Here is a 27,573-nt window from a genome sequence, read left to right on the forward strand (position 1 = left end):
GACAGGTTTCTACCCAACTTCTCCGTCCCCATCTGTGGATCTGAGGTACCCTAACAGTTAGCTAAGGGCAATTCTGTGGTTTTGACAGGGAAGCCCCTCCCTAGGGCGCCACGTCCACCTCCCTTTCTCGCCCGCACCTGCCATGCTGCCTCTTTCTTCTCTGACAAGATGCAGAGGTCAAAGCTCTTTCCTGTGTGGTGATGAAAAGCTCCCAGAACTAGCCTCCTCCTGGATCCAGGGAGTGCCTCTAAGGTTCCTGTGGGCGCGCTCGCCCCCTTGATTCTCACAACTCCATAGCCGCTACTCTGGCTCTTGCCTGACACTTAAGAAGCATCTCAGGGTAGCCACCTTTGCGCCCCGGGGCACCAGCAGCGCCCGCTGGATAGGGAATCAGAGGCGGGAAAGGGAATGGGGGGCTTGAGGACTTCCTGGCTTTAGCTGCAGCAGCTGCAGCAGCGGGCAGAGGGGTGGAGGGTACTGAGCAGGGCTGGAGTCGGGGCCAGGAGGGAGGGAGAGAAGGCGGCGGGGAGTGTATGTGTGTGTGTCGGGGGGGGGGGGTGAAGGGGGATGTTGAGGCTGTGCCAGGAGAGCCGGAGGGGTGCTCCGCGCTCCCCCGCCCTCCTTCCGGGAGCGAGGATGCAGACTCTAGAACTGGTGCTGCTGGGCTGAGGAGGAGGCAGGGGAGTTGCAACGCGAGTGTGTCTCCTGCGCGCCCAGAGGCGGGGGGAGGCGGAGGACCAGGAGGCGGAGGAGGAGGGGGAGAATGCCTGGAGCTGCCGCCGCCGCCGCCGCGATGCTCCCGGCTCAGGAGGCTGCCAAGCTGTACCACACCAACTATGTGCGGAACTCGCGGGCCATCGGCGTGCTGTGGGCCATCTTCACCATCTGCTTTGCCATCGTCAACGTGGTGTGCTTCATCCAGCCCTACTGGATCGGCGACGGCGTGGACACCCCGCAAGCCGGCTATTTCGGGCTCTTTCACTACTGCATCGGCAACGGCTTCTCCCGGGAGCTGACCTGCAGGGGCAGCTTCACGGACTTCTCCACGCTGCCCTCGGGCGCCTTCAAAGCCGCCTCGTTCTTCATCGGCCTCTCCATGATGCTCATCATCGCCTGCATCGTTTGCTTTACCCTCTTCTTCTTCTGCAACACAGCCACCGTGTACAAGATCTGTGCTTGGATGCAGCTCACCTCCGGTGAGTGCGCGCTCACCTCCGCGGAGGCGGGGGACCCCTGGGTGTCCTAGCTCGGGAGGGGCTGGAGTGGGAGGGACCGCTCCCTGAGCTCTGCAGTCCGGACAACTTAATCCTCTCTCAGGCTGAGGGGTGTGGAAGGAGGAACCCCCGGGTTCCTCAGCCTTGGCACGGGTGCCAGGTGCCCAGGCTTTTCCGAACCTCCGGAGTGCTAGGGACGCCACCCAGAGGGACGCCCTGGAGGCTGAGCCCTTGTTGGGCAGAGTCCGCTCAGAACTAAAGATGGAATTGGGGGGCGGAGAAGTCGCCGCTTAGAGACAAGCTGTGTGTGTGTGTGTGTGTGTGTGTGTGTGTGTGTGTGTGTGTGTGTTTGTGTGTGTGACTAGGAAAGATTGGTACAAGCGGGTGAAAAGCGGATTTAGAGATGTTGTAGTCGAAGGATCAAGCCAGTCTGTTTAGTCCTTCCTGGGATTATTTCTGTCTTTGCTTCAGGATGTGTGTGTGTGAGGGGGGCGTGTAAATTTGTCTTGGGCAACCATAAATATTTTATCATCCATCTGGTGATGAGTAAAATCTAATTTTGCTAAGTCCGCTCCCCCCCCTCGGGTTTTCTTTAAAATAAAAAATGTAGCTTAGAGTGTTCCTTAGCAGTTCTTCAAAGCCACACCCCCAGAGTCTCCTTGTCAGCCAAGGTCCTTCCATCTTATCTCTAAACAGATTGGGAGGTCTTGAGGGAGTCGGGATTTCTCAAGATCTCATTTGGGGGAAGCCCTGTTGGGAAAGTGGATATGGGGAAAGGCGGTTCTTCAGCATGGCAGCACTCCTATCCATACAGGGTAGATTGATGCCAGCTGAGCAATAGGAAGACCCATCCCCGCCTCCCCCCCCCCCAGCATCAAAGTTACTTTCAATCAAGAAATAATTATGAGTCCATTTTCTGGTGGCTTCGAAGAGTGCTGAACACACTGGTCTTCTGACACCTCCCTTGCTGCCACTGTACCTGCCTCCTCTTCTGAAATCAGGGTCCTTGAGTTCCTGACACATTGCTGAAGTCCTTTGGATTGGAGGGATCTTGAAGGTCTCTGGCGGCTAAACGTCTTCATTTATGTGTTATTATTGTTTAAGTCACTGAGTTTTAAGATATTGTTTCTTCTATAGTTGAAGTCTCCTAGGAGAGGGGGGGATTTAACCACTGAGTTCATCACAAAGTGTGTGAGGAAATAGTTAAAGGTGCTGGGCCATGCTAAGGTTGCTGTTATTTTGCAAGACTATAGCAGAGCCTGGCCTTGGTGTTCCTAAGAACTGGGATCACAGGCACTGTATGTGTTTCTGGAAAGGTTCATAATCTTGTTAATTTCGTAGAAGAAGTGAAGCCCATGTGAGCCTAACGCATATTGGAGTGTTAGTTTTAGCTTTGTCTTGCTAATTTTGCTTTTAGTGTGAAAGTATGTGTGTGAAAAGCGAGGGGTGAGCGTGCTGTCTTCTTCCTGTATGTAAATGAGGGTATTTGCCTTTTACCCCTCTACCTCCCCAACCTGAACGAATTGATTGCTCTGTGTCTTTTTACTTTGTTAATTTTAGGGGTGTTTCAGAAGCAGAATGACTGAGATTTTCAGTAGACTCAGATATTCTACCTGTTCGCGATACTTTCCTCTGCTTTGACTTCAAAAAGAACAGTGCAAACAGGATGCATATGTTGACTTGACCCTACACTGCTAATTTTAATTCTTCTAAGTTAAATGACCTATTTAAACTAGTGATTCAAATTAGATTACTTCTCAGACCTCTGTAAGGTCTGAGAGTAGTTTGTGGTACTTCTGCAAAAACACATAGTTAAAAGCTTTATTTTGGTGGAGTTTTATATTCTAAAACTACATTTTTAAATAAAAATAAAGAAAGAAAGCTATCTTTTGAGGGAAATCATCACTTTCAAAGTTAGCATACACTTCATTGTAGCCTTTTCTCTTTTCCTGAAACAGATTACGTAGAGCATAATAACCGCTGGAGCAATGAAACATGATGTTAGGTATGCAGACACTTGTCATAAATGTAGTATTTTGATTTCCATTCCATTAAAATGTGATAATAGTGTTTTTACTGCAGTACATATGAGGGAATTTTCTCCATCTGGAGAATTTAGGATCCTTACAAGGTATGTTTTAAAAACCCTCTGAAATCTGTTATCTTACTTCTAGTTTCATTTGTTAACTAACCATATTAATAAATGATGGCTTATGACAAGAGATCAATTAAGAATCAAATCAGGTGTATCTACAAATTTTAAAGGAATGAGATCTAAAAGATATTTATGAGGAATGCTATATTCAACATGGATTTTAGTTTTTATTAATTTGGGGGATGCAAGAAATGCACCATAGTATATGACGTACCAAACATTCTCTGGAAGTGATGATGAACTTTGGATGTCTTCTTTTTTAGTACTCTTTAATGTTCATAAAATTTTCATATTTATAATTTAATTACCCAGAATAATCTAAAGGAACATTTTATAAATATGAAAGGTGAGATTTAATGAAGTATTTTATTATTGGATACTCTTTAACCTTAATTTGAAGCTAAATAACTAACATTGTGTGTGTGTGTGTGTGTGTGTGTGTGTGTGTGTGCATGTGCATGCACAGGCGTGTGGTTATCTAATTATTTTTAACACGGTAGCATCGTAAGTCAAGTAAAGTATCAAGTCCTAAATGAGGTGATACATTAAGATGATGAATGTAGGTTGTTTTGTAACAACATGATATCAAGAATTTTTTTAATGAGCCTGGTGCAGTCATGTATGCCTTTAACCCAGTGCACAAGAGGCAGAGGCAAGTGAATCTCTGTAAGTATGAGGCCAGCCTGGACTACATAGTAATTTCCAGGACAGTCAGATCTATGAAGAGAAACCCCGTACCTCTGTCTTGGAGGCCAGCCTCCAGCAGCACAGGGCTTTGATGATAGGAATCCACTATCTGGGGGGTAGTTAGGGGGAAAGGCACTCACACAGGCTCTTGATGTGTTCCTTCTTCATTCTTTTTATTCTCTCTCTATCTCATGTTATACAGCTTTTATACCCCAACAGAATCTTCCAGGCAGTACCAGAGTCAAAACAGCTGCATTCCATTTTTCAAGTGAATGATTATAGGGAAATCATGTTTTTTATCTCCCTCACACGATTAAACATTTTATGTATTACAGGTGAAAAACAAAGTATCCCAAGAACCCACATATATTCATGCCCAAGCAACTTGTTATAGATTAACCATGTGGCAAGCAAGGTGTTCTTGTCAGATCTTTTACTGGGAAGCTGCACTTTGCAGTTACAAAGAAAGGGCCAATGACTTTATTACTTACCTTGAAAAGTAATCTTATAAGGAATCACAAACCTAAATGTTTATATAGGAAAAAGAATCAGTCAGTTCTGCTTTAAATCTTTAGGGTACATTTCCATTCATTAATAGTTTTAAATCAGGAGTTTGAGGGTAGAAGTGGGTATAAGGAATTAATCACATCACCCTTGGTCATCAACCAAAGCTAGCAAGGGCAGTATGTCAGCCAGTAGTAATTGGGCTGCTGTGCTCTTATACTCCGACCTTAAAGAGGTCTTCATTCAACTGTGTGCCTTTCTAAAACTTCAGATTGCCTTCTTGGGAATTTTGCCTCATAATTATTTAACAAAAACATCTTAGTCTAACTTTGTTATTTTCAAAGCTTTGTTTCAGCTGCGATGCACTCTGAGACCCATGAACACATCTTGCAGAATTAAGGTTAAAAGAATTTAAACTAGCTGGGCTACTGGGACTCAAATGTTAGTCATTAACTTGAGCTCCAATCCATGCAGTGCCTTATGCAAGACTCACAAACCTTGGCTGTGAAACATATCCTTGTGTTTATTTTTATTCATCAAAACTCTGTAAAGTCTAACATTATTATTATCAAATTAGACAGCACAACTTAGGGAGGGGTCATCTTGATAATCCACAGGTAAAAATGTCTAGTAGAACAGGATGTTTCCAAGAGATAAACGCACTATATTACAAGCAGTGGAGATCTCTTCATGTCCACTCACACCATGCTAGATACTAGAGAAAGAGAGCCACAGCAAACATGTAAAGGCACACAGAAGCAAAAGACATTCCCGGGTCTGCAGTCTCGTGGTCTTGCCTAAACCAGATTGTCTCATCAGAGGATTCCCTTCTGGTGTGCTGACACCTGAAACTTCAATTGAAACTCACTTCTCCTTTGGCATGGCCAACAGCAACCCTGTCCCAAAACTAATCCCAGCAATCAGAAGGCAGAGGCAGGTGGATCTCTGTAAGTATGAGGCCAGCTTGGACTATATATTAAGTTCCAGGACAGTCAGATCTGTGAAGAGAGACTCTGTCTCAAAACAAAACAAAACACCAAAAACAAACAACCCAAAAAACCCCCAAACAAACAAAACAAAAAAAAAATGAGGAGGAGGAGGAGGAGGAGGAGGGAGAAAGAAGGAGGAGGAAGAGAAGGGGAACTTTTTAGAAACTAATATGTCACTCTGCCTTTGGGAGTAAACACACACACACACACACACACACACACACACACACACGGACTATGCCTAGTATAGAGACTTGGGGAATAAAATAATGGGTGGGATAAATAATGGTGCAAACCAGAGATGCAAACCTTTCTCATATCTTCAGACAGAAAACTCTTTGAAAAGACAAGATAAACTTTTTTCTTTTGTGATTTCTGTAACACAAAGGGAAAATGCATCTGTAAATTGTCAGGTGAGATAATGAAGTCCCATTTCTTCCTTAAGTCAACAGCGAAGGGAACTTGATTACTCAAACACTTCGTTCTCTATCACTGTCTCTCTGAAGAAATGTTCCAATCTCCAGTATTATATAATATCCCAATATTCCCAAGGTCCAGGAATAGCCAAACTCTACAGAGATGTTTTATTTGCTTGACTTACTCATTGTAGATCTTAAGTTGTTTCTAGAAATTACATGGCCAAGGGGATATTTTCTTTTTTTTATTGTTTTTTTATTACTTTTTTTTGTAATTTTCTTAACTCTTTTTTTTATTTTTAATTAATTTATTTATTTATTAAGTCAGGGATATTTTCTTTTTCATCGGCTAAGATATGGTAGAATTTAAGACTTTGTCTCTGCTCCAGACTTCTTGGTGGAAGACAGCTAACAAGGAAGTGTTCATTTTTATCTGTGTGTTGGAGGGGATCTCACAGATTAGGTTTCTTATTCAGGAGGTAATAGAACAGAAGTGGATTTCATTTCAGGAGCACATCCTCGGCTCCTGAGTGTGCCAGGAGGGAGGGGCGCCACAGAGGCAAGGCTATACAGTGAGGGCAAAGTGCTGGTTTGCTTGCTCAGTGTCTCCCAGCATCTTTGTCTTAGTTTCCTCATAAGTACTTTTAACCAACCAACTTTCTTCATTTACTTAGTCACCAAAGGTCATTGCTATGGCTCTAAGTCTTTTATGCAGAACCTTTGCAGTGTTAAGCCATCCCCTCTCATGACACCCTGCTCTTTTCCATGAGCATTTGATATTACAGATTGCTCATGTGTTTAGTAAAGGTCTGTTGTCCCCAGAACACTGACAGTTGGACCTCGCGTTTTTCTTTATATGATAAAGAGGTCAAGAACATAGATGTATGTTGGGGTTAAAAGATGCATGGTGCAAGTTTTGTGAGCCCAGAGACTGCTTTCTATGCCTGAGTTGTTAGCCTGCAAATGGTTCTAATTACTTTGGGACATTTGTGCAGTGAAATGAACTAATGTATATATCGGGATCTGGGTCATGGTAAAACAAAATGAAAACAAAACAACACTGTGTGACTGACGGTTAGGAGTGGTTGCTGTCATCTTACCAAGGTGCATAGTAGTATTATATAAATGGCACATTATACATATATGTATATACATATATGTATATATATTCAATAAATTTCTGTTGAGTTAATTAGTGAAGAGAAAAATGATTATCATATTGAAAAAATATGGAAGGAGTGTTAGATTTCTCATGTCCTGCCATGAGAAGGAAATAGCTGTGAGAGTCATAACATTATCTTTGTGCTTCAACAGCAGCTTTACTGAAGAAACACTTTCCTGTTCTTTGATGGCTATGGTTGTGACATGGTGGCCTGTTTCGTGATGAGATTTTTCCGAATGGAGGGTTCTCTGATGTTCAAGTAATGATCTTTATTACAACACTAAGAAACAATCAATCATATCTCAGTCTCCAACGTATCTTTTTTCTATTACCATTTAGTCTCTCACAAAGAAAAGACATCAGTAAAAACAACACCAACAAATAATGCTATTCAGAATGGTGCTTTGATGTGAGAATCACGAGTTTTGGCTGTCTTTGAAGAGTGGGACCTGTTCCAGGTTTTATTTTATTTTTTAAAATTTATTTTTAAATGAACTCCAGGGACATTCAGTAACAGAACAGAGAGTATTTTCCAGGATTTTGGGTTTCTTCATTCAGGGCACTAGTGCAGATTTATTCACACTGACCTCCCAGAGAGCTTGTAGTGTCTGCTCAGAAGTGGTGTGTGCAGAGCTGGGAAGGGAAAGCTCCCAAGAGGGAACAAGCTTGGTGTCTACTCAAGTGCAAACTCAGTGTTCAGGACAATAAAAAAGACCTGTTTTTAGGGAGAAAGTTCTTACGTCAAGGGGAGAAGCCAACCTATCCTACACTATGTCAGGAAATACTTCGAGGGGAAGCTAATCCACCCTTCATCCAGTGTCTGAACTACCCCTAAACAAGCATCTTTCCCCACCAGACCATTGAAAATGTCCCTGCAGGTGCAGAGGGAAGGGTGTGTGGGGGTAGTGAAGGGTGTGTGGGGGTAGTGAAGGGTGTTTTCATTTCCTAACAGCATTGTACATAATGAGTTGTCAATTTAAAAAATTGATACACTTTCAAAGATCTTTCTATTCACCACTCCAAAAAGGCAAGGAAATTATTTGAAATAATTTTAGAAACTGTTTCTTTTTCTTATATGTAGTATGACAAGGAAAGTGACAATTGAAGTGATGTTGTAAAATATATTAGTGTAAATGTCAAAACAAACAATTTTTCTAATGACAGGGTTTTAAGTGAAGATCTGAGAAACCTAACAGGACCCATATAAGCCATATGACAGACGTCTGTTATGAGTTCCATGCTCTTGGCACAAAACTGCATATTAGTTTTTATATAATAAAAATGTCAGCAATATGTTATTTATTCAAAAATAATTAATAAATATACTGAAAGCCTAACTAGAGTGTAGAGTAATAGAAGCTTCCTATTAAAATACCTATCTAGCAGTTGCTCTTTGTAATGATGCTATGACCAAGGAAAGAGTCCAGATAGCCAGGTCAGCATTTATACTGCACCTACCTCAGGAATCTTTCAAAGTAAACAAACTTTTAAATGAAAAAAAAAAACAGACACAGAATCTATGGCTGGTATGGTGGTACATGACTCAGACCACTTCTTAGTGTGTGTAAAGATATAAGTGTGTGGAGAGAGAACTTGGAACACTTTGGTACGAAGCAAAGAACACTCCAGGAGAATTCCAATTTGAGGGATTAATGGTATGATAATTAGAGCACTTTTAAAGTATAATTTTCATAATACAGTTGAACTTTGGGGGTCAGCACCATCTTTAATTAATGTGAGTTTTCCTTATCATAATGAGTCAACGAGAATTTTTATTTGACATGGGGACAAACAGAAAGGCTGACCTTTACTTTTAATAATAACAGGCAAGATATTAATGCTGACAGAAAGAGACTGCTTCAGATACAAATCGTAGACAAACTATTTAATGACTTAAAGACGGTGCTGTTATGAAAGTCACTGGAGCGTTTAGAAACTCAATAAGAACAACCCTCAACATCCTGGACATTCACAGACGTAACATCATAATTAAACACAATTTGACATCATCACCGTGGCTCTGTTCTGTGATGTGCCAGTGGCCCAGCATCTGACCATTAAAAGTTTTGATCACCATAGGTGTCATCTTGATCATCTTTCTCATCTTTCCTGCTGAGATAAAATAGGAAAATGAGTGACTTACAAGAGGAAGGGCTTTATTTTTACTCCAGCAGAGACACAAACTCTGATCTCTTCCTAAAAGACTAAAGAAGGCAGACATTTCTTCTTTAAGATTTATTTTTGTGTGTATTCCTGCACACACATATATGTTTAAGTGTGTGTGTGCATGTGCCTGTGTGCGGCTCACATGCACGATCAAACCTATGGAGGCAGGAGAAGGTATCAGATACCTTGGAGCTGGACTTACAGGTGATGATGAGCTGTCTGACATGGGTACCAAAAGCTGAACTTAAGTTATCTGGAAGAGCAGCAAGTGTTCTTAACCACCGAGTCATCTCTCTGGCATGAGAGGACACACTTTTCTGAAATAGATTTGCTGGTATGGAATTGGCCATAATCAATTTTGGCATCTTTCTTAGCCTAATGAAATAAAGACCTGTAACAGCAAAGAGGCTGCCTATGTATGTGTACAAAAGGAAGAAAGATACTGAAGATTAGTTTGAGTGAAGTTATTTATAGTAAGGGACTGCGGGCTACGTTCCCGGTGCCCGGCTGCCCGGCCACCGGCTAGCTTTACCCAAAATAATTACACAGAGACTGTATTCACTTAAATACTGCTTGGCCCATTAGTTCTAGCCTCTTATTGGCTAATTCTCACATCTTGATTAACCCATTTCTATTAATGTGTTTAGCACCACGAGGTGGTGGCCAGAAAAAGGGGAAATGATGTAGAGGGTCATCTAACTTTTAATAGGGCAGAAAATTAGGTGGGCAGAGTAGACAGAACAGAATGTGGGAAGAAGGGAAGTGAATCAGATGCCATAGCTCGCCTCTTCGAGATGGACGTAGGCTAGAATCTTTCCTGGTAAGCCACCACCTTGTGATGGTACACAGATTAAGAGGCTACAGATAATGGGTCAGGCAGTGTTTAAAAGAATACAGTTTCTGGGGCTGGAGAGATGGCTCAGAGGTTAAGAGCACTGACTGCTCTTTCAGAGGTCCTGAGTTCAATTCCCAGCAACCACATGGTGGCTCACAACTATCTGTACTGAGATCTGGCGCCCTCCTCTGATGTGCAGGCATACATCGAGGCAGAATGTTGTGTACACAATAAATGAATAAATCTTTTTTTTAAAAAAGAATACAGTTTCTGTGTAATTATTATGGGGCTAAGCTAGACGTGCGGGAGCTGGGTAGAATGCAGACTGCCGTTCCTCACTACGGAAGTTAGTTTCCCAACTATTTATGATTTTAAGATTATGATTTATCAATGAATGGGCTAGTGGAGGAGTAAGTAAGGGTAATAGAAATTAGCAGCAAATAGTTATATATTTGAAAAGTGCCCTTAACTCAGAAGTGGGCGTGCAGAATTTAACTAGTCAAGAGAATTCTTCCCATTATGTGCCCTAATAGAAAACAATATCTGAGAGCAATTGAAAGAGAGCCAAGGACTCTCGATTTAAAGGTATTTTGCAAACAGTCTGGGTGTAGGAAGAATGTTCTACATGGTTCTTAGTTGCTTTCAAAAAAAACCAAGATGGGGAGCTAAAAAAACTGAGATAGGAAATGTGTGTTACACTGACAGGAGATCCAATATTCAACAAATAGGAGAATTGATCAAGCTGTGGTGAACAACAGGGACATAGACAAAGGAAACCAAAGATTAGTGAACTGTCAGCAAAACAGGAAGGACGAGGCTCGAGATTGAATGGCCTATGGGATCTAAGAACATCAGAGGCCTGTTAAGTTTGGCTTCTCAATGACTCAAAAAGACCTGGCACAGAAGAGAAAGTGGGAATGTACAATACAGAGCTGTGTGCAAGCGAGCGCTATTTATCAAGACATGTGGCTTTGCCCCTTGCACAGGGAGCTATGATAAACTGGAAGATGTAGCTGTCCAAGAGCAGAGATGGTCAGACTTCTTGTGCGGTGATGGAAATGCTGAATATCAAAGCAAGCCAATATAAGAAATGAAAACGTCACTCTGGGATATAACAAGGTGTTCTTATATAGTCCTAGCTTATAAAGTCTAGGTAAACAATTGAAAGGTTAAATTAATTTCTGTAATGTCTCCAAAGGGTAACTCAGAGAGTATTCAAATGAGTGTATTTATAATACATTACAAAATAAGTACAGCTATACTAGATTGATTTAATCAATACAAGATTATCAATCACTGGTGATATTGTGAGCCTATGCATTTATTAACTTAGTTTTAACAAGATGATTAAACTTTTTAACCACTTATATTACAAAAACCCTCATAGAGAAAGGAATTCTGTACTTATTGTTTTAAAAGCCATAGATAGTGACCATTGGATGGTTATAACATCTGTTTAATAGATTAATGATCAATGCTGACACTGGATTAAAACAGAATAAAAATTGCAGATAATAAGGGTTTTATAAAATGTATTTAAAATATTTACATGAGTATACACATATGTTTGCACTAGGCTGTACTGTGAAATGTAATGCTAACTGTTAGCTATCATCATCTTTCAAGACACTTCCAGGCACTTAGCCCATCTAAATATGTCTTCATTTTCTTGGGTTTATTTTTCTTAGGCTTATACAACTGTATAAGATTTCATAAGATTATAGAATATTTCAAAGTGTTATAGACATGAAAAATATATTACCCGCTGTTCATGTTTTGCCATGCTTTTACCAAGAAATCAAATACTAGGAAAACTTCAAATGTAGGGTGAAATTAAAGCAGAACAAAACCAGGGAGCAACCTTAGCCGGGTGGATAAGTACCAGAGCCAGGGCTTTACAATCTAAGAGACCGAACAGAAACATTTATCTTTTGTGTTCTCAGGGATATTGAACTAACGCCCATGAGACACCAGACACTGAAAGAACCCTACAGTAGGCTTTGGGAAGCTTAGCCGTCCATGCTACTCTGGCGTTAGTGCTATGGCTGAAGAGCTCAGACCTGGAGGCGTCTTTAGTAACCACAGATTTTAGTGTGCAGAAACCATTGCAATCACAGTGTCTCACCTAGCAGTGACAATTATGTCACATGTGTGACTAATCTACCCTGTTCTGAGGATTAAGGGAGAAAAGAGTGGATACATTGTACAGCATTGTAAAAATCATTGTGGTTCCTGGACTGAGTTCCGCACATTGCTAAAAAAGCACATTGAGTTAGGAGTTTAACTTGGTGTTAACAGGTGTAGTCACTGCCCCTTTTATTTGTCTGGAGTAACAACTCAAAGAAGGAGGAATGTATTTTGGAGATAATCGTAAACTATTTTTGTAACTTTGACTGCAGACTCTTGGAAAGGGGAGCTGTGTTTAAACCTTGTGGGGAGCAATTTTTTTTTTAACTGTTCAAGACCCAAGCACTTAGGTTCTCCTATGAAGCTTTTCCAACTGATAAATACTTGTCACCATTATCAAGTCAAAATAGAATGCTTCCGTCTCTAATGGCATCATTTAACAAAAATATTTTAGAAGTAGAAAGCTTTTTGTTCTGTGCTATTTTTAATATAGTCATGATATATGGAAAACTGGGTTTTTCATTATTGTGTCTTATTTTTTCTAAGCAAAGAAGAAAATATGGCCGAAAAGATCCAGTTATTTATAAACATGTTAATTCCTTGTATTTGTTTTGCTTTTTAAAAGTAGGCTAGTTTTTCTTATTGATGTCTCTATTTTAATTTGAACCATCAGGTTTTTGTGAAGTGAGTATGTAAGTTTGCTATGACTACATGTCTGACTGTGATCCAAAGGATGAACCACAGGAAAGTGAACGTGTCTGACTGTGATCCAAAGGATGGATGAACCACGGGAAAGTGAATGCTCTGTGCCTTACGTAATGTCGAGATCCCTTGTGTAGGGACTGTCCAGCGCTGTTGTTGACAAGGGAGCTGACCAAATAAGCCTGCTCTATCAGCTCCATCAGATTTGACTTCTGGGGATGCCAGCAAGCACGGTTGAAGTGTCTTCCCTGTCCTTTCTAACTTCCAGTGAGAGGAGCTTACACAGGAGATGGGCCAGCGTCCACGCAGCCCTAGTGCACAGGACTGAGGTCCCCTCTACTGACCACAGGATGGTCTCTAGGGGGAGCTCCATACCCGTCATCTCCTGTGTTTCAGAACTTTGCCATTCACAGGGTCATGTCCTGGGGCACAATTTCTATTTGAAGTTATTCTCAAGATAACACTTGGGAGGACGGAGAGTGCAGAGAGTAACACGTGAAAGTTGAGAAAGAAAAGGAAAAAATTAATCAGATTATGTGCAGTAATAGAGGAAGTTTCTTTCCCTGAACACATCCCTTTAGATATTATTTTAGTTCCTTACTTTGGTGTTAAAATTCAGAGAAACTAGTTTCTATGAAGTATTGGAACTTTGAATTAACTGTTGTGACTTCCTGTTGACTATCTCTTTAAAGGTGTCCTTGGCAAAACCTTCCCCCTTCAGAACATTTGGCAAGTCACTGTGTTAATGAATTCAGAACTACAATGCTCGAACCAGCCATTTAGTGTAAGTGGCCATAAGCTGGGCACTGTGTTTGGATCTCTGCAGTAACCTTGACAGTATTTTGCAAACTTAGAAAATAGAGGTAGAAATTCCATTTCCTAAGAAAAATTCAAGGCTTTCAAATTAAAAATAAATATTTTCAGTAACACAGACCATGGGTCTTAGTCACAGGCAAAAAGAAAAAAAAGATGCTTGCTTCACACATCCAAAATGAAACACTAATCATCTGATTTAACTACTGGCATTTATCTACTTATTACACTTTAATTTCTTAAGCAAGAGAAAATGAATGAGTTCTGCTCTCTCCTCTGGATGCTACTCAGAGAAGGCATAAATTCTATCCTGTTTTCCCTACCCCAAAGCAGTTCCTGAATATTATCTGGTTCCTGTTTTATCTCTTTGAGAACCTGGAGAGACAATTCTTTAGATGAAACCACCAAAAAGCACTCTTTCTGCACAATGCCGGGCCTTTCTTTTCCATCTCCTACTGGGAGAGTTCTTCTTGATCCTCTTCAGTATCCCCCTCGTTAGCCCTGGATGCCCTACCATAACCCCAGAGCCCCCCAGAACATCTACACCTGAACAAACCAAACTGAAAATCTGAAACCGCATGGATGTTCCAGCTGTGCATAGCACACCAGCACAGCAGTGGGAAACTTACTTTGTTGGGGAGGGGACCGGATTGAATGTGTAGGACACAGGGAGGAACTCTGTGGTCAATGTAAGTCCTTGACAAGGACAGCTTTCCTTTGACTATTAAATAATTGAGTTTTTAAAATGAAGCAGCTCTAAAAAAAAAAAAAAAAACAAAAAAAAAACAAAAAACAACCTATAGATTACAAAGTAGACCTCTCAGTGCTGAAACTTTAATTGCAATAGATTTATTGAGAACACTGAATGAGGTTAAAATGCAGTTCTTCATCTCTACGTCTGTGCTAACATGAACAATTATTGCATTGGGTATTTATTCCCCAAATGTTGCCCATGTTTGCTGTAGAAATATGACTTTTAGGAAATCAAACTTGGGCTTAACATCATGAGAGGGTCTTAAGTTTTCTTTTGTAGATATGTTATTTAGCTTGCCCATCATTTTTGCTTTGGTTAGCATTTAATAAAATAATTGTTTCAGTTCATCAGCAAACACATAATGAAAAATGTGCTATACGTTTGTGTATAAGCACACATGTGGATGCATTTGCACACACATGCACACTCATGTTTGCTCTTGGTTATCTGTGTGTTTTTGTGTTAGCGTGTGGTTTTTGTTGGGCATCTTATGTAGGGCTTCACATATGCTGGGAAGGGCACTGCCTCTAAGCTGTATTATACTAGGGCTTTTATGTGTATGTTTTTTGTTGTTGTTGACTTTGTGTGTAGAATGGTGGTGCTGGGAATTGTAGTTCTTAACTCACATGTACTAGGCCAGTGCTCTACCACTGAGCTATGTTGCCAGCTTGTATGTGTAAGGAAGAACAAAGTGATCATTTTTCTACCTGCCAATCACTGTCTACTTTCTCCAATTTTGTGCTATTAAAACTCTAAGATGTCCTTTTATCACTTATACGCTTGCTCATAAAAAATTTTTGAATTTAATCTGTTTTTAAGGGAAATTATTTTAATATTTTAGTACTCACTATGACATATGCCATATATTTTTATTGTTACCGATCGCTATTTACTAGATTAAATGACTTCTTATATATTTCTTTGTTGAACAGAAATTGTGTATGTTGAATTTCATTGAATATATTTTCTGCTTTTATTGAGATGATTATGTTGCTTTATTTAATATGTTCTGATGAGATGAGTCAAAAGGTTTTCTTTTGGAGGGGGCAGTTTCGAGACAAGGTTTCTTTGTAGCGTTGGAGCCTGTCTTGGAACTAGCTCTTGTAGACCAGTCTGGGCTGGAACTCACAGAGATCTGCCTGCCTCTGCTTCCCAAGTGCTGGGATTAAAGGTGTGTGCCACCACCACCCGGCTGACACTACGTTTTTCAACGCCAAAGTGACCATAGATTTAAAAGTCAAATTCACTTTATTGTAAGAAATTCAGTGGCTAATGACTGACTATTTTTAAAGTGTCTCCCCAGGTTAAGTTGCTCTTTTTCTGTGTTTGTCAGACCATCTTTTTTTAGTATGAATGTCAAGGTTATACAAGACTCGCGGCTAAGGGATCTTTCTCTTCCTTCTTTGAAGGGACATTTGTGTGACCAGAGCGATCTGCCCTTGAATGTTTTGAATACAGGTTTCATGAAGCTGTTTGGGCCACTGTTTCTTTGTTGTAAGGTTTCCAACCACTGCTCACATTTCTCCCACGGTTACAGAATCAATAAGACTTTTAAAATTTCATCTTATACAGATATATGTTTGTAAAATGTACAGATTTGTTTACATTTTCAAATGGATTGGTATAAAGCTTTCACAATCTAATCATCAGAAAGCCTGGGATGATTGTGTCTGGATTGTGTTTACCTCACTTTGTGCCGAGACTTGTTTGATTTCTCTCCTTGACACAATCAACTTCAACTTTCTTCTTCATTGCATTCTCTTTTATGACAATAGTTTTTGCTTCGGATTTTTTCTTTTCTTTTTCTGAATTTCCTTTGGATTTTGCCTCTGGTACCTTTTATGATTTCTTAATTTTGTTATTAAAGCGATTAACTGTGTAGTTCCTTCAATTTTTTTATTAGAGGAAAAAAAACTCAGCTGCTTACCAGCTGTAATAATTTTGAGGAGGCCATCATAGAAATGTCCAGGGGTGGGGACTACACCCACGATGTCTCAAGAGCTTGGCTACCTGAACGAAACCTGAGCAAGGATGACACCAACAGGCTTGTTAATATGAACGGGAAATCTCACAGGGCTCCAGCCCTAAATGAAGAACTACAGATCAACTAAATAATGCAGAGAGCGGGAGAAAATAGTCTTTTGAAAAGAAGAACCCTCCAGTTGATTGTCCAATATCAAATGGTCGACCCTGAAATCACATACAGATGAGTAAGTTTATACAGACCAAAATAATAGAAATTGAGGAAAAGAGATCAAGAATTTGAGTACTTGTGAGGGGTTGAGGGGTCAAGGGGAAAATGATGTGATTATATTTTAATCTCAAAATATAATTTAAAATTAAGCTTTTATATGTATGGGTGTTTTGTCTGGATGTATGCCTATGCACCATGTATGCACCCACTTGAGCTAGAGGAGGATGTCAGATCCTCTAGAACAGGAGTTACAGATGGGTGTGACCTGCCGTGTGGATGCTGGGAGTTTGATCCAGGATCCTCTGGATGAGCAGAGGGCTTTAAACTGCTGAGTCATCTATCCCGTCCCTAAACATTTTGAGTAGGAATTATATAAAGTCATTTCAAGCAGAACATAAAGTAAAAGTGATATTTATAAAACCATTTATAAATGCATTAGTGGCATTATTTAGATAAATTAGACACGTTTACTATTAAATATGTGCCCACCATATTTAACGCTGAGTGTATTCTGTACTTACGTCATGCAGAGTAAATACAATGCAAATTTTTACAGAGTTGTACACGAGTGCTCCCAAATATCATTCCATTTACGTGCTTCTTGTTGTAACATGATTTTCTACAAGAAAAAGTTGTGACAAACTCTTGACCATTAATAATCACTTATTAAGTTAATGTTAGCTTTAATGCTCAATTACCTCTCTAGAGTTAAAAACATTTCCCATTTCCCCTCTTATTCCTCATAATTTATCACTTTAAAAAATAAAATTTGAATTTTTTTTTCCCTAGAAGCCTTCAATATTCTGTTTGACAGAAATTTGGGGGGATCATCTAGCCAAAGTGCTTCCCAAAATACAAGCCCTGTGGCTTCTTGCACTTAGGGGAGTACTATGACCGCAAAAACTCCAAACAATGGGACACAGCTCCCTGTTTGTGCCATTGCTGTAAGCAGAAAGAATGGGAGGTACGGGATGAAGCACAAACCAGTTATAATATATGACGTCACTAGTCAGAGCCACGAGGCTCCCATGGCCAATCAGCACCCTCCTTTTCTAAGATAAACTTTATTTCTAGTGTCATATGGGTGAGATATAGCAAATTTTTTGATTGACCACGAAAAAATATCAAGTGAAATCAGAGAAAAACCACATCTGGGTTATCAGTCCTTCCTTCCTCCCTCCCTCCCTCCCTCCCTCCCTCCCTCCCTCCCTCCTTCCTTCCTTCCTTCCTTCCTTCCTTCCTTCCTTCCTTCCTCCCCTCCCTCCCTCCCTCCCTCCCTCCCTCCCTCCTTCCTTCCTTCCTTCCTGCCTCCATTTACCCCTGTTTGATGCATATGTGTTATTAGATAGGTGGGAGGATTAAAACACTGCCTGATCTTTATGGTCTCTTTTTTTCCTCCTATTGTAAAGAATTTTGTTTTACTGAGAGAAATGTGGAGGCAGCCATCCGTGTTCATAAGTGAATAAGCTCTGATGCCACAGCACCTGGGCTGTGTGGTGGCTGTAGCTTCCTTTCCAAGCTCATTGTCTAAGTTTGGACCATTTTCATTGTCTCTGCCTGAGTTTCTTCCTTTCCAAAGTGAAGATAAAAGTAGTGTCCATCCTGTGTTTGTCACACATAAACTAGGGAAATGTCAACCGTCGTTATCACCGTCTCTGTTATTGGCATGTTCACCATCACCCCAGGAAGGCAGTCCCAGAAGAGTGTGATGCCAAGGCATCCTTTAGTTTGGTGTTCCACAAACTCCAGGTGACCCCAGGATTGTTTTTTATTTTTATCTTGAAAAAAAATCTTTTTTCTTAATCTTGTGTTTACTCTGGATTTATTCATTTAATGACTGTATTATAGCACTTTTAAAAATTGAATGATGCCATTGCATTCCATTCTAGCCATTTAGGGGGTTTTGATGGTGATAATAGAAGACAGGAGGTGTGACTATCTGCGGGGTAGCTCCTCTCTTTGTCTTCTTTTGGAGTTGGGGTCCGTAACCACTGGGGCTCAGACAGGAAATGCAGTTGTCATCAATGGCTGTTCCTTGTGACTTTAATATTGTGGCCTCTCAAGGAAGGGATTTTGTGCCTGTTGAACAGGCCATTGTAACATTTAACAGTCAAGAATGCTTGTTTTTCAAAGTTTGCCTTACCTTCCCAAGTATGGAACATGCTACAGTCCAAAGCTCATCCCAAAACCTTTGCTTAGAGAAAAGGGCAACGTAGTGGACTATCCCACAGACTCTGCAGCAGATCTTAACATGTTTGGAGGAGGTAAACCATGAGAAAGTAAGTCCTGTTTCCTTATTGCACTGTGTGTGTGTGTGTGTGTGTGTGTGTGTGTGTGTGTGTAGGGGGCACAGGTGTGCCATAGCACACATATAGGAATGAGGACCACTTGCAGGAGTTGGCTCATTGCTTCTACCATGTGGGGCCCAGGGATCAAACTTGACCTGGCAACAAATCCTTGACCCTGAGGCATCCTGCAGGCTCCATAGCCCTATTTTCTTACTTAAGGTTTCTAAATGATGAACCATGAAGCAGACTCAATTATGTTTTAACATTTTGTGTGCATGAATATGGAATGCTGTGTATGCTAAATGAACCACCTTCATCAGAAAAAGAAATGAGCTGGGAAGAGGTATTTGTGTTAAAAATCAGATACGGTGTGTACGCTTGACCTTAATACAGAAAACCATTATAGAACCAAGTAAGCATTAATCCATTTGAGCATAAACCTTGTCTTTGGATAGATTATTTTCCGGTAGAGATTCTTTTCTTAGCGTTCAGCCCAAGAGCCTTCAAATCTGAGAGCTAAGAAGTGCAGGACGATCTAGAGGACAAAAGTAAAGAACGAAAAGGGCACAGAGCGTACAGTCTAAGGCACGGAGCAGATGCGAATATCATGTGACCGGAGCGGCAGTGCCATTGAGCAGTCCCCTCTGCCCCTGCTGCATCTGCAGACATTTATGTAATGGCCGTGGGAGAAGGGCTGATCAAGTACAGTGAAGCCAGGAGCCAAAGCACCTTGCGCTCACCGACCCCCTCTTCTTCCTCTGGTCTTCCTCTTCCTCCCCCTGTTGCCATTTTTCCTTCTCTTCTCCATCCCCCTTCTCTCCATCTCCCTCTTTTTCCTCTTGCTTTATCCTCTTAATGTGATTTGAAGTTCAAGTTTTTAGAAGACAAGGTAAAACAAAACCCAAAGGCAATCAAAGTTTATAAACGAAAGAGAAAAAAAAATTCTCTACAGTAAGGAAAGAGCATTCTACTTAGACGTTAACCAAAAGATGACACAAAATCATAAAAATGTTAAGGAACCCTCAAAATAACATCAGTTTGTTGCTGCTTGGGGCAGTAATAAAGTCTAGCCGTAGGGGGGCTTTGTAATCATTTTATTATACATTATTTGACTTTCTCACTGTTGTGAATTTTTAAAACAAAATATAATTTATAAATAAGAAGAGTGTGTAGCATCTTGGGTATCCTTTTTAAAATTCTATTTTATTCTATGTGTATGGGTGTTCTGCCTGCATGTGTGTCTGTGTATCATGTTCATGCCTGATACCCACAAAGGGCAGAAAAGGGTGACAGAGCCTCTGGAACCAGACTTGCAGGTGGCTATGAGCCACCATGTTGATGATCAGAGCTGATCCCTGGTCCTTTAGGACAAGCAGCCAGTATTCTCAACCACTGAGTCATCTCTCCTGCCCCTCTAGTGCAGTTTTAAGGTGAATATTGAAAGCTACAGAAAAATGTGGGGAAATAAATTCTCTTCTGTATAAAGCCTGGCATACAAGGTTGTCCTTTTATGATATTACACAAAGTGTTTTCATAATTTCTTTAAAAAGATAACCATTGTGTTTGATTTTGAAATGCTTTTTGTGGTGTCTGGCTACCGTACTGACTTCTTTATAATCAAAAAGCAGAATTATAGTCAATGCAAATTCCAACTTGTTGACCCATCTCCCTAAATTTCTCTTATATTTACCCTGATTTCCAACTTATCACATGTTTGACATAATCTTAGTCCTTGGCAGTGCTTATGTTTCTGTATGGTCTATTATATGTTAGATTAACATTATTATCACATCTAAGACTCAGTGTTACTGCAAACTAACTCTTTTTACCCTCCATAGTAAGATTAGTGAGGCTCATGTTATACAAAGTACCCCAGGGCTTTACACATTGTCTGATTTGTTCCTAACAACATTATGAGGTACTATTATTATTCCCTTTCCACTGAAAAGGAAATACAGACATAGAGCGATTAAGACATGTTTCTCGGCATCCCTCAGCTAGATTGTGTTCTTGAGTACGGTATCATTAGGGACACGTGGCTGCTTTAAATTAATCCAAATGAAATTGAATTAAAAATTCAAATTTATAGTTGCCCAGCCAACACTTGAAGTCCTCCCTTGGTCCTTGTGGCGAATGTTGAGTAGTGTTGAACAGAATATCTCCATCTTTGCAGGAATTTCCATTGCACACAATTGTAGGAGAAGTAGCAGAGCTGGGCTTGTGCCCAGTACCCTCTTTTACTCATAACTGAGGTATTACCTGTATGGAAAGTCTATACACTGATGTTAACTCACAGGATAAAAGGTAATTGGTTGGACAGAGAGTGGGTGAGAACTTTCTTTCTTCTTCCAGTTTACAAGCATTCATGGAGTGATACTGTCCTCGATGCTGCTGATACAGAAATGGACCCAAAGCATTGGTTTTCTGACTTCACAGAGCTTGGATTTTACCCAGGATAGACTGACATCAACAAATCACCAATCATGCAATCTCTAAAGGAGTGACTCACACCACAGAGAAAGGCCGTTAGAGTGTTATGTTAGGAAGCACCAAGGCAAAGGTCTCCTTGATGAGACACAATGGGCCCAATTCACAGTCTCCGGTAGCAGAGATCAGTGAATTCAGTACCACAAAAATGGTAGGCGTACAAAGGATTGCCTCTCCTTTCTGACTGGCAGACATATTCTGCTTGGGCTTCCTCTCTCTTCCTTGGTCTACCGTCATTTTTTATTTCAAAGCCTAGTACACCTCCATTTGCAACAATTGGTTCATTAATAAATATCAGTTTTGTAGTTTTCCAACTTGGTAACACAGTGTAAACATTGCCTCTTCCTGTGACTAAGCCTGACTTGAGATTGCAGAAAAGTCTCTCTTAAGGCTCCATCCAACAAACAGTGACAAGCTTGTCAGGTCAGAGGTGACTGTATGCAAGGAGATGCAGATAAGTTGATTTTTAGAAGAAAAACAAGATGAAAATAAACCACCACTGTTGCAAGCAGGTCACTTGTTTGTTCCTAGCTGCTCAGCCCCCCGAAATAATCACACAGAAACTGTATTATTTAAATCACTGCTTGGCCTATTAGCTCTCGCTTCTCATTTGCTAACTCTTACATCTTAATTTAACCCATTTCCATTAATCTGTGCATCACCACAAGGTCGTGGCCTACCAGCAAAGTTTTAGCACGTCTGTCTCTGGCATCAGCTCCATGGTATCTCTCTGCCTCTGCCTCCTTCCTCCCAGCATTCAGTTTAGTTTTTCCTGCCTAGTTCTGTTCCCCTATAGCTCTGCTATAGGCTCAAATCAGTTCCTTTATTAACCACTGATATTCACCGCATACAGAGGAGAATCCCACATCATACCACATTGTCTAAAAACACTCTGTGGAATTTAGTTTGTGGTTGTGAAGACTTTGAAGAAACAGAATCCTGAGATTTGGAGCTAAGTTAAAAGTTTTCAATATGACAACACATTGACACCCACAGAGATAAATTCACCCTTTCATTTGCCAAGCATTACGAAAGGTTGATGCTTAGAATACTGTATTGTGGACTCCCTTCCTAGCCATCACTGCTCAGTTTACACATTAGTCCAAGTCTGTGCTTCTGGCTCTATTTGTTGCTGAAAGGAGAAAAATACATTGCTATATGTACAATATTATACTGATGGTCCAATATTTTACAAATAAAATGTTTTTGCACATAAGGTTTATAGAATAGAATCATGTATATGATAAGTATAGTGATATTTTAATTGTTTAATAAATAAAGCTTACCTGAAGATGAGAAGGTAAAACTAAGCCATTAGATGCCAGGCAGTGGTCTCATACACCTTTAATCCCAGGATTTGAGAGACAGAGGCAAATAGATTTCTGTGAGTTCAAGGCCATCCTGGGCTATACAAGATCAATGCAGAAATAGATCCAGGTGGTGGTGGCTCACACCTTTAATCCCAGCACTAGAGAGGAATATGAGCCAAGATGAGACAGGAACTCGTGCTATTTCAGTCTGAGGATTTCTTAGAGGTAAGAGCTCTCTAGTGGCTTGGCTGCTTTGCTTTTCTGATCTTCAGGTTGAACCACAATATCTATCTCTGGGTTTTTATTATTCGTGCTACAAATGGCACCTAAATGTTTGGCAAGAATTTCCACATAAAGCCTAAGAAAGCTTAAAAAAGATTCAAGACAGACAAGAGCAGAGTCAAGCTCAGCTTCTTGGTAACCATCTTTACTATGGTAGACACTGTTTGCTGGAAGCAAGCAGAGGCATGGATCCTTTGAGAAAGACTTCCTGACTCAGCATTGGCAGCAGAAACCTCATGGGGGCACTTTTAAAAGACTCTGCCTCCACACTTAAATGGTGTTTATGAGCAGCCTACATCAGGCTTCTTGGTGGTGGCATGAACCTAGAAACTCCACAGAGTTGTGGCCTAAATATGACTCCTTCCAGTACCTCTGCCATGAAACTAGGCTCTTAGAAAGCTAAGGAATGGGCAGAACCAGCCACCAAAGCCATGCTTTAATTCTAGCCATGCAGTTTAGCAGATTAAAGACTCATATGGTGAGAAAAAGATTGAGATATATTGTAAAGACAGATTCAGATGGAAAAAATCCTTCAAACAGTTTACAGTGTGTTTAAAAATATGCCCAAACTTGGGAGAGAAAAGAAAAAGGATAGAGAAAGTCTTTTAAAATATGAAATAGAGTAAGAAAAAAAAAAGGAGCAACAGATGCTAAAAGATGATGTGGGATTCCCCTCCATATGCTATAAAAATGTTTTGCTACCATTGGTTAAAAAGGAAGTTGCTTTGACCTATAGCGGGGAAAAATATAGGTAGGCAAGGAAACTAAACTGAAACCAGGGAGAAAGAAGGTAGAGTCAGGTAGAAGGAGAAAAATGCTAGAATCTTACTGGTAAGACACAACCTCATGGCGATACACAGATTAATAGAAATGAACCCTAATTTAAGATGTAAGAGCTAGGTAGGAATACACCTAAGCCATTGTCCAAACACTGTTGTAATTAATATAGTTTCTGTGTGATTATTCAGGCCTGGGCAACCAGGGACGAAAACACAGTCTCCACTTACAAAAAGACATTTGATTGTAAATGCTGCTGGATTAATCCAACCACCTTGCCTTCAAAATTTAAGTCTTTAAACTTTGGAGAAGAGGTTTTGTTTCCACAGGAAATGAGAGGCTGTGGATTCATTCTGGGTTAAGAAAAATAAGGTTTGATCAAGGAAGACCCCCTGAAAAATCTCCAGTGGGAATAGATGGCCCAGATGAACCAACATTTCAGAGCACCTCTCTTGCAGTTTCCTCTGAGTTCTACATCAGAACTCAGGACAGCTGACTGAAATGATCCAGCCTCACAGAATACTCCAGTCAGGACTTGCCCATAATCCTAAATTTTCTTCAGGTCCCCATAGGATTAGCAGTGGCCCCAATCAGCAGGGGGTAGCCTAAAAAACTATACCCACGTTCCCTCCAAAAATGGATTATGGATGTTTGTCTTTGTTTAGAATGCTGGTTGCAAGTCATTAGGGATAATGGTAAAAAAAAAAAAAAGCTAAACAATGGAAATTTTATTCAGGGTTCTTCTTCTTTTGAAAAGAAAGAAAAGGAGAAATGATATTGCAATGCTCTTGTATATTATAAAGAATTGTCACCCGTATTGGTTTAATAAGATGCTGATTGGCCAGTAGCCAGTCAGGAGGGATAGGCAGGACAATCAGAATAGGAGAATTCTGGGAAGAGGAAAGGCAGAGACATAGTAGTCATACAGAAGCAGGGGAAGCAAGATGAGAATGCCTCACTGAGAAAAGGCACCAAGCCACATGACTAAACATAGACAAGAATTATGGGTTAATTTAAGTTGTAAGAGATAGTTAATAATCAACTTGAGTTAATAGGTAAACAGTTTATAATTAATATAAGCCTCTGTGAGTTTCTTTGGGACTGAACAGGACCAGATGGGATAGAAACTTCTGTCAACAGATAAGAACTTCAGAATTATTAGCTTTTATCATTTTTACTTTCAATGGTCTAGTCTTTTACCTGCTTCGTTGAAGTGGGTCTCTCCTGAACACACCATGCTCTCCCTCACTTTCTGTCTTCAAGCCCCATCTCTATGCTGCACAGCTCAAATACTGTGAGCATCTCATTTAGTGAGCACAGTTTCTTGTCCTGACTTCACTCTGCCAACTGGAGTTCCTGACACCACCTCCAAAGAAAATCAGTTTTACGACATTGCAGTGGGTATACTGAAATTTCCTCTTCTCCACAAGCATTTTATACTTCATGGAAAGGACTCAAGTCAAAGGATAGTCAGTCTTTTTCTCCAGGGCCCTGAGGTTTCTCTACTCTTTCCCCTTAGTTTAGGAAAGATTTTGTGGGCCCTATTTCCAAGACTCAAGCCAAGCTTTCTGGGACCAGCAAGCATGGGATCCACATAGCCATGCATTTTTGGCTTCTCTTCCAGTAACAGTCAGGTTTCCCAATTCTACTTAAAAACGGTCCAGAAAAACCAAAAAAAAAACAAAAAAACCTGGCAACTGAGAATAAGTACATATCCAACTGCACTGGGCAAGTGCCTGATTTTAGAGGGGAGCCTGCGGCAATTATCCAAAAAGGCGATTTTTCCTCTGCAGGCCTGGATGGCTCACAGGAGCCCTAAAGGAGTGAAATTCGGAAACTGAATTTTGTTTGGGTTACTTTTGTGAGGAAGCATTAAATCCCAGAAATTGTCGTGAAACCAAGTATTTTGTCCATTTAATACTGTTTTAAAAAATAACACACCACCGGGCGGTGGTGGCGCACGCCTTTAATCCCAGCACTCGGGAGGCAGAGGCAGGTGGATCTCTGTGAGTTCGAGACCAGCCTGGTCTACAGAGCTAGTTCCAGGACAGGCTCCAAAACCACAGAGAAACCCTGTCTCGGAAAAAAAAAAAAAAGGAAAAAAAAACAACAAAAAAAATAACACACCATGGACTAACCTGTGAAGTAAGAAATTTAGCCACTAATGGAGGATGGGCTTCATATCTCAAAACCCCTCGTATTCATAAGCAGTTGCACAGAACAGACGTCATACAGGTGTCCCATGCTGCTGTGCTGTGACGCCAGGTAAAAAGAGACTGGGGGTGCCGTGTGCAAGAGCTTGCCACTTCCTAAAAGTCCTTGATACTCTGTCCTTAAATCATATTAGTTCTTTTATTTATGCTTCTTTAGACTTTGGCTCAGGTCTGTGTTCCTGAAAGATGATAAGCCATTCATTTATATGTTACTAATGACATCAGATTCTGGATGCAAGAAATATTTGCTTATTTAGAGTAAGATAAATAAAAGTCATTTCTGTACCTGGATCTGAATGGTGGCACTTTCTTTTCTCCATCAATGCTCTCAGTAGAGGCAAACAAGTGATAAGCTTCAGTGCTAAACAGGGCAGGTGGGATATCCTGAATGACACCAGTGACCATCTTATTTATGGAACCCTGGAATATGCCAGCATGATGCTGGGTGCTTTAAACACAACACCTTAATTTTTCTTTGGATGTCTTCAACATTATTTTGTTATTTGTTGTTAATATAACTGAAGCCCAGAGAAAGTCTGTAACTTGTAGAGAGACATCTATCTGCTAAGTGGAAAAGCTAGGCTTGATCCCTTCTTTTATGAGTTTTTTCTAATTAGTCCCTTTTATCCTGATTTCGTCATTTCCTAGCTTCATTGGTTCCTCATCTACTATCAAAGCATTGTGACAAATCAGTTGTTCTTGCGTTTGTATAAAATTTTGTTCTGAAATTCTAAAATAAATTATATTTTAATATTAATTTCTATATATTCTACATTTTAATTGAATTATTTTTTATATCTAGTTTCTTGAGTTTTTTATATGTATTTTGTATATTAGTCCTCTATCGGATGTGGAGTTGGTAAATTTTTTTCCCATTCTATAGACTGCTGCTTTGTTCTATAGATGATGTCCTTTGCCTTAAAGAAGCTTTTCAGTTTCATGAGGGCCTATTCATTAATTGTTTCTCTTAGTGCCTGTACTGTTGGTTTTCTGTTCAGGAAGTTGTCTTCTGTGTCAATGAATTCATGGCTATACACCAGTTTCTCTTCTATAAGGTTCAGTGTATCTGGGTTTTATGTTGATATCTTTGACATACTTAACCTGAGCTTTATGCAGGGTGATAAAAACTTATCTATTGGGATTTTTCTACATGCAGACATCCAATTTGACCAGCATCATTTCTCGAAGACTGTTTTCTTTTTCAATATGTAGTTCTGACTTCTTTATAAACAAAATGAATCAGTTGTTCATAGTTGTGTGGATTTATATTGGGGTCTTCAATTTGATTTCATTGATAGCTTGTCTGTTTTTATGTCAATACCATGTGATTTTTATTTTTATAAATCTGCAATACAATCTAAAATCAGACACAGTGATACCTTAGTAGTTCTTTTATTATTCAGGATTGTTTTAGTGATTTATGAGTTTTTTTTTTTGGTTTTCCACATGAAGTTCAGAATTGTCCTTTCAAGATCTGTAAAGAATAGTGATAGAATTT

At 40.2% G+C, this 27,573-nt stretch overlaps 1 protein-coding gene across 3 annotated transcripts in view; it reads left to right on the forward strand.

The window, feature by feature from the left end:
• Positions 1-540: 540 nt before the first annotated feature.
• Positions 541-27,573, forward strand: part of Lhfpl3 (LHFPL tetraspan subfamily member 3) — a 412,169-nt gene continuing 385,136 nt past the window's right edge. Inside the window, exon 1 of one of the 3 annotated variants that reach the window (XM_026784658.1) lies at positions 541-1,196. In XM_026784658.1, coding sequence (XP_026640459.1) covers positions 764-1,196 — 433 coding nt within the window. In that variant the 5' untranslated portion in view covers positions 541-763. The remainder of the gene's footprint in view (positions 1,197-27,573) is intronic. The other 2 variants (XM_026784657.1, XM_026784656.1) reach the window with 2 other exon arrangements.

Source organism: Microtus ochrogaster, chromosome 26, assembly GCF_000317375.1.
Source record: "Microtus ochrogaster isolate Prairie Vole_2 chromosome 26, MicOch1.0, whole genome shotgun sequence".
Classification (NCBI taxonomy): Eukaryota; Metazoa; Chordata; class Mammalia; order Rodentia; family Cricetidae; genus Microtus; species Microtus ochrogaster.